This window comes from Oryzias melastigma, linkage group LG10 (assembly GCF_002922805.2).
Source record: "Oryzias melastigma strain HK-1 linkage group LG10, ASM292280v2, whole genome shotgun sequence".
Taxonomy (NCBI): domain Eukaryota; kingdom Metazoa; phylum Chordata; class Actinopteri; order Beloniformes; family Adrianichthyidae; genus Oryzias; species Oryzias melastigma.
This window is the reverse complement of record NC_050521.1, coordinates 15,259,254-15,273,008: the sequence shown is the minus strand read 5'-3', so window position 1 is coordinate 15,273,008 and position 13,755 is coordinate 15,259,254. Positions and strand designations below refer to the sequence as shown.

General features: G+C 36.3%; 1 protein-coding gene across 1 annotated transcript; it reads right to left on the bottom strand.

Annotated features, from left to right (window-relative positions):
* Window positions 1-954: 954 nt before the first annotated feature.
* On the bottom strand, window positions 955-10,945 carry LOC112153324. Its single transcript, XM_024283440.2, has 8 exons — window positions 10,735-10,945; window positions 9,321-9,348; window positions 9,063-9,164; window positions 8,240-8,554; window positions 7,316-7,573; window positions 7,125-7,247; window positions 6,167-6,237; window positions 955-1,747 (listed from the first exon to the last, which is right to left on the bottom strand). The coding sequence occupies exons 3-8, from the start codon at window positions 9,109-9,111 to the stop codon at window positions 1,634-1,636; spliced, it is 930 nt and encodes a 309-aa protein (XP_024139208.2). The 5' UTR covers window positions 9,112-9,164; window positions 9,321-9,348; window positions 10,735-10,945; the 3' UTR covers window positions 955-1,633.
* Window positions 10,946-13,755: the final 2,810 nt, after the last annotated feature.

Genomic DNA, 13,755 nt, shown 5'->3' with positions numbered 1-13,755 from the left:
ACTTGGTTTCACAATTTCTGTGTAAGCGTGTGTGTCGGCAGCGACAACATATTTGGGGGTGTAGTTTCAAAAACAGAAACTTGCTCAAAAAAAGGGAAATTACTTCATAAGTATGTTTCAAAATACAAGAATATAAAAGATTTTACTACAGTAAAAAGTTGTGAATGTGTGTGCATGTAAAAACAGAGACGGCTTTGGCATGACACAAAAGAAAGAAAGCAGTCTGACTCCAGCAAGAGGAAGATGGAGAAAATATGTTTTAAACAAAAAAATAGATTATAAAATTAAATTTCATTTAGGATGAGTTTCTATTTGTGTATACATGAAAGTGCTCTTTCAATTGTTGTTTACCTTGGGGGATTTTAGATTTAACTGAGGTTCATGGTCAAAATATCCAAATTAGTGGGAACCAATAAATGTGTGTCTCATGAAAATATAGTCTGGCCATAAAAATTGCTTTTTCGTTAGATTTAATTTGTCCCACTTGGATGTCATCACAGTAACTTATCCTGTAGTTCACATATTTGACATAGCTTTGGTTTTATATCAACTTTATGTCTTTCCTTTAAAATTATTCAAGCTTGTGACCCAAAAATAAACGTTTTGAATGGTGCCCCCTTGTGCTTGTAAAGGACCCAAGAATCAAACCAGGGCCTTCTTGCCTTAAAATGAGTCATTACATCTTGCCAAAAAGTAACAATTAATTTAATTTTGTCACAAGATATTTAAGCTAGAAACTGAAAAAAAAAAATACTAATTGTAATTCCATCAGCATAGATCGTCATATTGAGATGATTACATTGGGTCACATTTGTTCAATTGTCTCAACAATTTCAAAGATAGTGTTAACTTTAGACCAAACACATGAAGAGACAGACAAATATAAGCTTCGTGTTTCAGTTTCTTTTCCTTTTTCATATCAGAGAAATGAACACACTGTTGGGACAAATGGAATGGATGCTCAAACACAGCTGTTTAATAGCGCTGACAGGTGGAAGGAATCACAACATAAGACAAAACAAAACACCACAAAGGACTAGATGAACTAATACTAATAGGTAACTTAAATTCTCAGGTTTTATAGCAATAAGTAACAAAGCCAGTCAAGCACAACTATCACTCCAAAAGCAACTAAAGAAACCACCAGAGCAAAGTTAACAAACAGAACAAACTAAAGAGGGACACCAGAGGCTTTTCTCAGGCTTGGCCAGGCAGACAGCAGGGCAGGCTGAGAATCTGACTCCCCACTCAGGAATTCAGCCGCCACTGGACCAGAGCTTCCTGGCTTCTTTTAAGCTTCCCTCCCAGCTCAGGGATTGGTTGGGAGGGTGACTCAATCATCTCTGATGGAAGGGGCAGAGTCAGCAGCAGTGGAGGAGCTGGACTTCCGCAGGAGCTGGGAAAAACAAATATACAAACAAGAACAAAGTACACACAAAACCCACACGGCCAGGGGTCATAACAGAGCCTAAAGATTGATCCTCCTGAATGTCATGGGACAATATTTACAGTCAATGTTATTTCATAGATGTCATAAAACAGACCAGAATCTCTGAATGTGTGAACAATTCATTTTCATTGATCTGATGTGTACAAATTAAGCTTTTCCCTTTGGGTGTTATCATGATTTTGGTTAAACATTACTGTACAGAGTTTGTTCATTTTCAGAGAAATCCTCAGAAAACGTTGTTCTGTGTCTTTCAGCCGACTGTTCATCTTTCACAGTTTTGATCTTCTTCCACTTGAAATCAGTGGCGGGCCGTCAGGGCCTGCAAGGCCTTCTCTGCTGGCCTAAAAATATCTGAATCACAGACTGATATTAATTATTATTTATTTCCGTGAATACGTATTCTATAATTCCAAATGCTCTGTCTTCGTCCTTTCATTGCTGTCTCCCTGGTTGCGCTGCTTCCAGACGTGTATTTTCCTATTTAAGCATTAACCAATCACATTGCAGCACCATTTGTTGCTAGGGTCAAAGAAATCTGCCCGGAGGCCTTCACAATCAGTTCTGCGGGCCCTGTAGCATAAAATAATTGTCGACCAAACTGTTGCTTCAACCAATCAGATTTGGAGTAGGCGAAATCAACGCCAGCTAGAAGGCGTACGGAAACGTCATCATTTTCACGCGCTTTGATTGGACAGCTCACAGCTCGCTCTGGTTCTGCGTTATGTGACGGACACAGGTGTCGAGGAGCGGCGTGTCGGGTTTGAAGATTTTGCCAGTGGAAAGCGTCTCATCGTCTGATTTTTGGTGGAAAATGAATGTCTGGGTAAAGTTGTGGCACAGTTTTGTCTGGCACGGGTAAAGGAGTTCCGTGACTCCGTTGAGCGGGAGTGAAGCTGAAATCTACAACAAATGAAAGAACAGAAAACAGAAACATCAGACTGCATCTCATTGGTAAAAGTTTTAGATCTTTAAAAATAATTTGTCAAAAAATACATGAACTCACCTTTAACAGTTAACCATGTGGTCCGAGTTTCTGTCATCTTTCCTTCTGATTCAAACACTGTGAGTCTATATTCACCACTGTCACTTTTACTCAGGTTTTTAATCATAAATGTTCCATCATTGAAAAAAAATGAGGATCTGTTCTCTAATATATTAGCAGTTATTTTATTCTTTTTCCCTTTGAGAATTATGAAGTTACCCTTCCTCCATTCATATACGTCTGTCTGTGAGGTGTCGTTCATCAGCCGTATGAACACAGTTCCACCATCAGCTCCATAACACTGAGCTTCATCCTGTCTTGAATCACAAAAAGATTCTATACCTGAAACAAACCAAAAATAAAACATCTTTGTTAGTTTTAATTCTTTAAGTTCAGAAACTCTACTTTGAGGACATTTAGGAAGACTGAGTTCATGTGTGGCATAAATTAGTTGAAAACTACATTAATTCATAACAAAGTAGAAAAAACCCCTTTGGTGTCTTTCTCCCATTAAAGGTGCAGATTGTTTAACTGAAACCTGTAATAAATCAAAGTTTATGAAGTACAAATCTTGACTTTCAGAAGTTCATATTGTTCTAACTCACCACAGGTACAGATGTTTGTCTCATTATCAGCAGAACTGACGTGGTTCCAGACAGAACAGAACAGACATCCAGAGACGTGTTGTTTCAAAGTGATGATGTTTGTCTGCTTGTTTCCAGAAAGCAGCTCAGCTTCTGTCAGTGACTTTCCATTCAGAGTCCACCTGTACTGAGGACTGTCCCCTCCCTCAGAGGAGCAGGACACCTTCATCTCTCCCTGAGACAAACACTCAGAGACCAGAGAGACGGAGGACACAGGAGCTGAGAAGAACACACACCTTTATTTAGGATTTTTATGATGAAGAGCAGAGATGATGAAGGACAAGAAGCACAAACCTTGACACATATTGTGGAGATTTTGTTATATAATTTTATAATTTTCTGTTAAAATATGAACAGGTAAAAACATATTTACCTTGAACTGATAACTGAAGAGAGTGGATTGATGTCCGACTTCCAGTGTTATCATACGTTCTAAGTGTATATTCATCATTGTCATTCCTGCTCAGATTGTTGATCGAAAATGTCCCATTAGAGGGAATAAATGAATATCTGTTGGTCATCGGAGCATAAAGTTCTTTATATCTTCCTCCTGCCATCACAACATCGCTACTATTTAAGAAGATATATCCATATATTTCTGATAAGTCGTCCATCAGCTGGATAGAAACAGATCCTCCCAAAGCTCCATAACACTTAGCTCCATTCTGTCTGCCATCACAGTGGGTCACCACACCTGGAAGTTCTTAATGTTAAGAAAGAAAAATGAAAAAACATTTATTGTAATATGAAATAAGATCACAGGACACTTACATTAAAATGACAGATTAAAAATCTATTAAAGTCAAAATATTAGTTCTGTCAAATTAATCCCTCAAATAAAAAGATAATCATAATAAACCATAAAAAAACATTTTAACATATGACATGTTAATGCAGTTATGTTTTTTTAGATATTTGGAATTCATTTTCATAATTATTAGTATTTGATTAATAAAAGTCCTGCAGTCACTGGGTTTTACATTCAACTTTTTTTTAGATAATTTATAAATCTGATCATACAAAAATCTGAATAAAGGTGATAAAAGATAGAAGTAGATGAAAAAAGGCATCAGATAAGACTGAAATGATCAACTCACCATCAGTGACTGAGAACAGCATCAGCAACAGTCCGATCACAGCTGTCATTTCTGCACAGTTCAGTCTTTGTTCACTCTCTAGCTTTTCTCAGACTTTTCCTGAAACAGCAAATATTTAGATTTTGTTCTGAACAATCTGCAGAGAGTCCTTTGAGCAATACTGTTGTTGACGGTATGTAGACTTTGACCACACAGAGTTTACTCAACTCTTCTATTTGGACCAACGGGGAGACAGGAAGTGATCTGTGTTCTTCCTTCCTCTTTCAGTCAAGGAACTAACAAGTGCGTTGTCAGGGGGAAATCATGTAATAATGTTAATTAAGATGAAAATTTCACACAACTTCTTCAATGTTCAGACTGATAAAGTGTTTGAAACTTATAATGTTCGATGTATAGAAAAAAATGGCTCATGATGCTTGCTCAACAAAAAATGACATTTTTAACAAGAATTCACTGTTTCAGATTCACATTGCGATCCACCAGTCTGTCAACAAATTCCAAGATTATGAAAATGGTCAAATAGTTTTTCTCTTTAGATCTCATTTGTCCCACTTGGATGTCATCACAATAACTCATCCTGTAGTTCACATATTTGACATAGCTTTGGTTTTATATCAACTTTATGGCTTTCCTTTAAAATTATTCAAGCTTGTTACCCAAACATAAAAGTTTTGAACGGTGCCCCCTTGTGGTTGTAAATGACCCAAGAATCAAACCAGGGCCTTCTTGCTGTGAGATCAGAGGCCTACTTGTAACTTCATTTGTTAAAAATAAGATATCTTCAAGATCAAATAATCAAGATTGATTGCCTTAAAATGAGTCATTACATCTTGCCAAAAAGTAACAAGTAATTTAATTTTGTCACAAGATATTTAAGCTAGAAACTGAAAAAAAAAAATACTAATTGTAATTCCATCAGCATAGATCGTCATATTGAGATGATTACATTGGGTCACATTTGTTCAATTGTCTCAACAATTACAAAGATAGTGTTAACTTTAGACCAAACACATGAAGAGACAGACAAATATAAGCTTTGTGTTTCAGTTTCTTTTCCTTTTTCATATCAGAGAAATGAACACACTGTTGGAACAAATGGAATGGATGCTCAAACACAAACCTGAAACTGGTGTGACTCAGGGACGATTCAAAGCAGAACATGACCAAAAATCATAACTGATGAAACTCAAACCAAAGTTCACAATTCTGACAATTTATAAAGCAAAACATAAAACAAAAGTATCACAACAACGAGGATTTTTGTCTCTGAGGCATCGTTTATTCTGCTTTTTCAAAATCTTTTAGAGCCATGGTCGCACCTCCAGAATGGTGGACTGGGGGTTCCCCACCTCATGCCCAGTCCACCCATCTTATTTCACATGACCAAATCATTTGTTTTTTCTTATATAGTGGGGTCAGTTGACAAGAGAAGAGAGCAGATGGATGTTTTTCCTTTTTTTTGCCACTGATGAGCCCTTCATGTTTTAGCCTCTTTTTTCTCTCCGTCTATAAGAATGATCTTCCTGTATTTGCTTGAATTATATCTACAGTCAAAATATTTTTTTGATAGGCGTCGGTGGATGGATGGCTCAGTTGGCTGCATGCAGGACTCATTTCCACATGATGATCTGAATCCAGTCTGGGTCTCTCTGCGCCGGTTCACAGCCCGAATAAAATACAGGATTGTTTCAGGAAAGGAGATTATCTGCAAATGTGCAGATCAGTGAAAGCTGATTCGCTGAGAGGATATGCTGAAAGGTGACCATGGTCGTTTTCGTAGATGTCGTGAAAGTAAAAAAAAAAAATCACAATTCTCATTTTCATTGATATGATCTGTACAAATCCAACTTTTCCTCTTTGCACGTTGTCATGATTTTAACTAAACATTACTGTACAGAGCTTGTTCATTTCCAGAGAAATCCTCTAAAAATTGTGTTCTGTCTCTTTCAGCAGATTGTTCATCTTTCTCAGATTTGATCTTCTTCCATGTGAAATAGACGCCGATTCCAACAAATGAAACAACAGAAAACAGAAACATCAGGCTGCATCTCAGCATGGACCAATCTGTGTGAAGTAGAGAAAAAAAGCAACACATTAGTAGATCCACAAACAAGAAAAATAATATAAATTATGAGACTCTACTTTTAGTATATTGAGGAAGTTTTGTGTACAATAAACTAAATACAAACCAAAGTAAAAATCTTTGAATGCTTCATAAACTGTTTTACTTCTCTGATCCATGTTTACTCCTTTAAGATATAACACATCCTAATCTTATTGGAAAAAGTCTTAGATCTTTTATGCAAAAATACATTAACTCATCGTAAATATTTAACCGTCTGGTCCGAATTTCTGTCATCTTTCTGTGTCTGTCAGTGTGAATATATATTCACCGCTATCTATTTGACTCGGGTTTTTCAATCATAAATGTTCTATTATTTGAAAAAACGAAGATCTGTTCTCTAATATATTAAAAATGTATTTGATTCCCTTTTCCTTTCAGAATAAACATGTCATCTTTTTTCCATTCATATACGTCTGTCTGTGAGGTGTCGTTCATCAGCTGTATGAACACAGTTCCACCATCAGCTCCATAACACTGAGCTTTATCCTGTCTTGGATCACAGAACATTTCTATACCTGAAACAAAAAACATCTTTAATCATTTTATATATTTTTTTAAGTTCAGAACTTCTTCTTTTAGGATATTTAGGAAGATTGAGTTCATGTGTGCCGTAAATTAATTGAAAACTACATTAATTCATAACAAAGTAGAAAAAAACATTTATTCTGTTAAGATAAAAAAAATGTTACCCAAGTTTTACATTCATGCTGCATTTTTGTCCACAAACGTATAAGAATATAATTTGCAGATCCTGCTGTGTTTGAATTTACTTAATGGTTAACAAATATATGATGGATGGAGGTTGTTAGTGACCCTGACTTCTTACCCACAGTGCTTTGTGTCTCTGTTGGTGAGACTATTGTTGGTTCAACACACTGAGTGTTATTTTCCAGAAACACCCACTTTGATATCTTTCTCCCATTGATGATGGAATTTATGTAAATGAAACCTGTGACAAAATAAAGTTTATGATGGACAAATCTTGACGCTCAGAAGTTTATTTTGTTTCTAACTCACCACAGGTACAGATGTTTGTCTCATTAGAAGCAGAACTGGCGTTATTTGAGACAGAACAGACCAGACGTCCAGAGACGTGTTGTTTCAAAGTGATGATGTTTGTCTGCTTGTTTCCAGAAAGCAGCTCAGCTTCTGTCAGTGACTTTCCATTCAGAGTCCACCTGTACTGAGGACTGTCCCCTCCCTCAGAGGAGCAGGACACCTTCATCTCTCCCTGAGACAAACACTCAGAGACCAGAGAGACGGAGGACACAGGAGCTGAGAAGAACACACACCTTTATTTAGGATCTTTATGATGAAGAGAGTAAATGTTAAATGACAAAACACACAAACCAATGCCTGAACTATTTCTAATCATATGCTAAATTACTTTATAATATTTTTTCCAATAAATATGATGTTAAATCAAGTGCATTCCAGTATGTTGCATATGACCAACATCTGACATGAATTGGTTAAAATACATTGTGCACATCATCAACGACTATGATGAAAAAACTATAGTGTTCCTGTCAGAGGTCCAACTACTCCCTGAATTCTCCCTCCTAGTAACCTGGTAAAGATTTTCTCCGGGAAGTTGATTGGTTTGATCCCCTTGTAAAAGAAGAGCCTTATCTGGTTTTCCAGTCCTCTACCACCACACAATGTCACAAAGGTGTATCAGAAATCCAAACTTTCAAGAGAATTGAAGTGCTTAAGGTGGACCTCATCCTCCCCTGGTGCCTTGCTACATAAGGGCTCATTGACTATCTCTGTGACTTTGGTTAGAGAGGCCTTGGAGTTCCAATGATAGAACTAGAAAAAGTTAAGAGATCTGAACATCTTTGTTTAGACTGCCGTCCACTCCAGCTAGCTGGATAAATGGATAATGACACCTTTAAGTCTGAATATGTCTCAAAAATCCAAGTAACAAACCATTCTTACCTTGTACAAACAGCTGTATGGTTTGCGTAAGTAGATGACGTCCAACTGAGTTATAGATCTTAAGTGTGCGTTCATCACTGTCAGTTCTGCTCAGGTTGTGGATCAAAACTGTCCCATTACTGGGAAAAACTGAAGATATGGTTTGACAATTTTCCTGTTTTCCTTTACATAATAAAACCATGTAGTTAGTATTAGCCGTTTCCTCATTTTTATATAACTTTGAGAAGTTGTCGATCAGCTGGAGAGAAACAGATCCTCCCAATGCTCCATAACACTGAACTGAACTCTGTCTGCCATCACAGTGGGTCACCACACCTGGAAGTTAGAAAAGAATAATCATAAAACATTGCACACTATATCTTTTTAAAGAAAGAGCACAGCAAAATTAGTTATAATAAGTCAAATGCACAGAGCAATTTTCACACACCTCAGTGTGTCACAACGAATGGGATTTTAACTTTATCACTCTGCTTTAAGTCAACACAAACATTAAATAAACTTCAAATCTGGGAACTCTTATAGTCTCTCTTTGTTTTTGTAGAGGTAATCATGTAATAGTTTTATTAAAGATAGTCATAAACCAGGAAACCATCAGTTTAAATGATGACATTGCACTAATATTTAGGCGAGAAAGATTCCAAAATAAAACTTAAAACACATGGTTGTGGATAAAAACATATTTTTTCAATTACTTTAATGGTTTTCAATGACTCTGATTAATAATAATAATAACAATAACAGTAAAGTAATTAAATTCTAATACTTGAAATAGCAAAAAGAATGAATGGGAAAAAAAATCAGCAGAATGAGATGATCGACTCACCATCAGTGACTGAGAGCAGCATCAGCAACAATCCGATCACAGCTGTCATTTCTGCACAGTTCAGTCTTTGTCGACTCTCCTTAAGGTTCTCTCAGATCTTTCCTGAAACCAAATTTTATAATATTTTAGTTTGAACAATCTGTGTTGAGTCCTTTCAGCGATGCTGTTGGAGGTGCTGGTGCAAACTCTCTGGCCAGACAGATTTTTTTGCTGTACTCAGTAATTTAGAGTGACAGGAAGACAGGATGATCATTTTACCTCCTTCTCCATCGTCAGCAGAAAATACCTGATGAGAGATGAAGATTTTAGATTTAAAGCAAAATAGCTTTTAAGACTTTGAAAATTAAGTTTAATTTTTGTGGTCAAACTTCTGGGTGAAAACTGAAAATTGCTGTATCAGAAACCAAAAAGACACAATTTAATCAATCCCTATGGTAGAACATTAATCTCTATGTTTTAGCTTATATGACAAGTACAAAAAAAGAAAGAATGAAAAGACAAACCACTTCCTTTCTTTGTCTAAAGGCCAATTAAGATAATATGTTGCTGACTTTGTAAAATGACAAAAATTTCTGCGTCTTCATCAAAAAAAGCTTTGCATCCTCTTTAAACTTTTTTCTTTATATTCAGTGACACATGTTAACTCTACTGGTCTCTACTGATTAGCAGAGAGTTAAATAAGAAGCAAACTTTTTACATTCAAAAACTGAGATTGTTCAGCCATCCAATGGACAGCCAAATTGTTTACCTGACCTTTGCCCAACAGTAGAAGTGAAAAGTTAAATTGTAAAAGCAAATAAAAAACTTTGACTGTTTCCTGTTATTTGTAGAAGGACAAAAACATTGGACACTAGAGGGCGCTCACAACTTAAAAAAATAATAAGTATCTTCATCAAGTTCTCTTAACTTTCTTTGATGGATCACTCTGGACCCTTTATTTCTCTTGACTGATGTTTAGATAGATAAAGAGATTCCTACCAAGAAGGGATTCTCTCCATGCTGTCAAATTTACAGCAGAGAAAAACAAACTTGAGAAATAGAGAAAATTTACGTTCATTTATACGATTTAAGTTCAATTTTTTTTTTCAATAATAGAATTCTTGTGATAAATAAATATGGTGATGAAGACAAAATTTTATCTAGATACAACTACTCTACCTTATTGTATTTTGCAACACATAGATTCTTTTCAAAATAAAATACACTGTTAAACAAGATCCTCCTGCTGAAGTAAAGTTACCATTAAAGGAAAATGCAAGAAAGCAAAGTTAAACATTTTTATTTTTGCTCAATTTTTCTGGTATGTTAAGATCAAAACATAAATAACAACTTAACTCAAACAAATTCACCTAAAACTACAAACCCACAATGCAAGTAAATTATTAGCATAGAAAGCCAAAGAGCCACAACGAAGGGGGAAGTAGAGCCTCATGTGGTTCTGGAGCAACAGGTTGCAGATCCTTGCAGTAGAAAGAGAGTATAAACCTCAACATCCTCAGCTCTGCTGCCTCGCCCTCTGCTTCCTGTCTTTTTATCAGAGTGACGGTTTCTAAACCAACAATATGGCTGCTCTCACCACAGATTTCTACACCATTCCTGTCCTTCTTTTTGACACTCATTTGACACACATCACACCAGAAACCTTCAACCCATTTAACATATTTGCACACACCACTTCACCTCTTCTCTGTTGATCGATCCATTTTCCTAACCGCTTTGTCCCTCCAGGGTCACTGGGCTGCCAGAGCTTAACCCGGCCACCTCTGGGTGAAGGCAGGATACACCCTTGACAGGTCGCCAGTCTGTCTCCAGACTGTTGACCCTAACTACTCAAATTCCTCCACCTTCTCCTCTGCTCTCTGTTCCTGAACCATGCTTGTGTCCTCCGCTTCAAACATGGCCCCCTCATGGTGCCCTACTGAGACAAGTCCATTTGGGCTTTAACATATTTGGGGGTTTGTCCCGTTGGACAGAAGCAGTGCTACTCTGTGACTTTACCCCCTTTGAAAGTCTGATTTTACAGTGCCAATTGTCACCTGGTTGTGTACATTAGTGTCTACACTATTCGGGACCACCCAAGTGTGTGGTTTCTTTGCTTCAGTCATCTCTTGTGGGTTGATGTGTGTTTTATGTCATTTGTACACTTGTTGTTCAAATTACATCCACATTACGCTGGATGGATTGGTGTTATTCATGTAAATCCACAGAAGTCTCTGCATACTAAGAAAAAAACATTTATTTTTAAGCATTCTTATTACATTGTTATAACCAAGTGTGTCAAAAAAGTACAGTAAGATTTTGGAAATTAGCACACACAAACATTTCATCAATGTCTTTAAACTAGAATCACACATTTTTGAAAAATAGGATTACGATTTTTTGTAAAAAATAGAAGTTAACAACATGTATTTGTATGGGAACTTAAGTGTTAAGCTGGTGAAAATAAAAGGCTTTGATCGTCTTAAGTTTAATAGGTAGGAAACTAAAAACAATGATTTTACTCTGCTTTTATGACTGTATTTACAGCCATAGAAGTCATGAAATATTTTAAAAATATTTAACTTATCAAGCTTTTCCTCTAAAATGTTACCATGATTTTGGTTGAATGTTATTGTACAGAACTTGTACATTTTTTAAGAAACGCTCTGAAAACTTTGTTCTGTTTCCTTCATCAGACTGTTCATCTTTCTCAGAATTGATCTTCTTCCACTTGAAATAGACGGCAATTCCAACGAAAGAAACAACGGAAAACAGAAACATCAGACTGCATCCCAACGCAGACGAACCTGTTGGATCTAGAGACACAAAGACAACACATCCTGTTAGATCTATGGACAAGAAAAAGTATCTAAATGATAAAAACGAGTCTAATTTGAGTATATTAAGGAAGACTTGAGTGGTCTCAATGGTTTTTGATATGTACTCAAATTGCACTTTACTTCCTTCTTTGAAAGGGTTAAGCATTTTACCCAAGAACACAAAGGTGGGCAAGGCAGGAACTGAACTTGCAGTAATGCTGGTCTGGACTCAGAAATAAGAGCATTCTTTGCAGGTTCTGCTGGGTTTTATTTTTAATATAATTGGTGTGATGGATGGAGGTTATTGTACTGACTCCATACCCACAGTGCTATGTTTACCTGTTGGTGGAATTGCTGTTGGTTTAAAGCAAGGAGTCCTTTTAAAGGTGCAGTTAACATGGACGAAGTCTGTGAAAATAAACTAAATGATTACAGCAATCAATTTATTGACCAATATGTTTTTTATTCTTCTAACTCACCACAGGTACAGATGTTTGTCTCATTAGAAGCAGAACTGACGTTATTTGAGACAGAACAGACCAGATGTCCAGAGACGTGTTGTTTCAAAGTGATGATGTTTGTCTGCTTGTTTCCAGAAAGCAGCTCAGCTTCTGTCAGTGACTTTCCATTCAGAGTCCACCTGTACTGAGGACTGTCCCCTCCCTCAGAGGAGCAGGACACCTTCATCTCTCCCTGAGACAAACACTCAGAGACCAGAGAGACGGAGGACACAGGAGCTGAGAAGAACAAACACCTTTATTTAGGATCTTTATGATGAAGAGCATGAATGTTTAATAACAAAACAACAAACTCTGAAAAATCTTCTGTGTCCTCCACATACAGTCACATTCTTATGTTTAATTTATGATTTTTTACTAGCTTATAAAAAAATATTTACCTTGAACCATTAACTGTAGGGTGTGGGGTTTTGCCTTTTCTCCTTTTGAATCAAAGGTGTAAAGAGTGTATTCACCACTGTCATTTATGCTCAGGTTGCGGATCAAAAATGTCCCATTACTGGGAAAAAATGAAGATCTGGTTTTCATTTCATTCCCAAGTGCTCGATCTTTTCCTCCAGCTAGTATAATCATGTTTTGAGTTAACAACTGGTATGTATCTATTTCTGTGAAGTCGTCCATTAGCTGGAGAAAAACAGATCCTCCCAAAGCTCCATAACACTGAGCTCCATTCTGTCTGCCATCACAGTGAGTCACCACACCTGGAAGTTTTTAAAGTGAGAAGAAAAAAAATATGTTGGATGTTTGCAAGCTTTGTTTTAAAAAAATTGCATAAAAATAACAAGGGGGGAAAAATCAACTTAAAACAAAGTGGAAGAAACACAGAACATTTTACAGTCATACTTTGGGACCAAAAATTATTTTAAAAATGTAAACTTTAATGTCTCTTGAGATCAGTTTATATATATATATATATATACAATTTAATGTAAAGTGATAAATGAAATGTTTCATATTTATCAAAAAAAAGTCAAGTTTGAAGGTATATTTGAATATATTTCAATATGCACTTCACTCCAATAGATTAAATATATAACATTTAGAGTTTGAAGTTATTAAGGATGTGTGATGGGTGGGGGCTGTTGGCGACTCCAACTCCTTACCCACAGAGCTTTGTGCCTCTCTTGGTGGGGCTTTTGTTTTCGTTTCAGTGCTCAAAGTGTTTTTCGATTCAACCGCCTGTCTTGGTTCGTGAGACCCGTTGAACGTGTTGTTAATGTCGATAGAACCTGTTGGAATAAAAATGATTTGTCACTAAACTCTTAATTTTTGAAAATAATTGTAAAATCTTAAAATTTGTTGAGCACTGATGCATTGTTGACCACTAATATACATATTTATTTGAATACCTAAGCTTATTTCCATCATCAAAGTTAA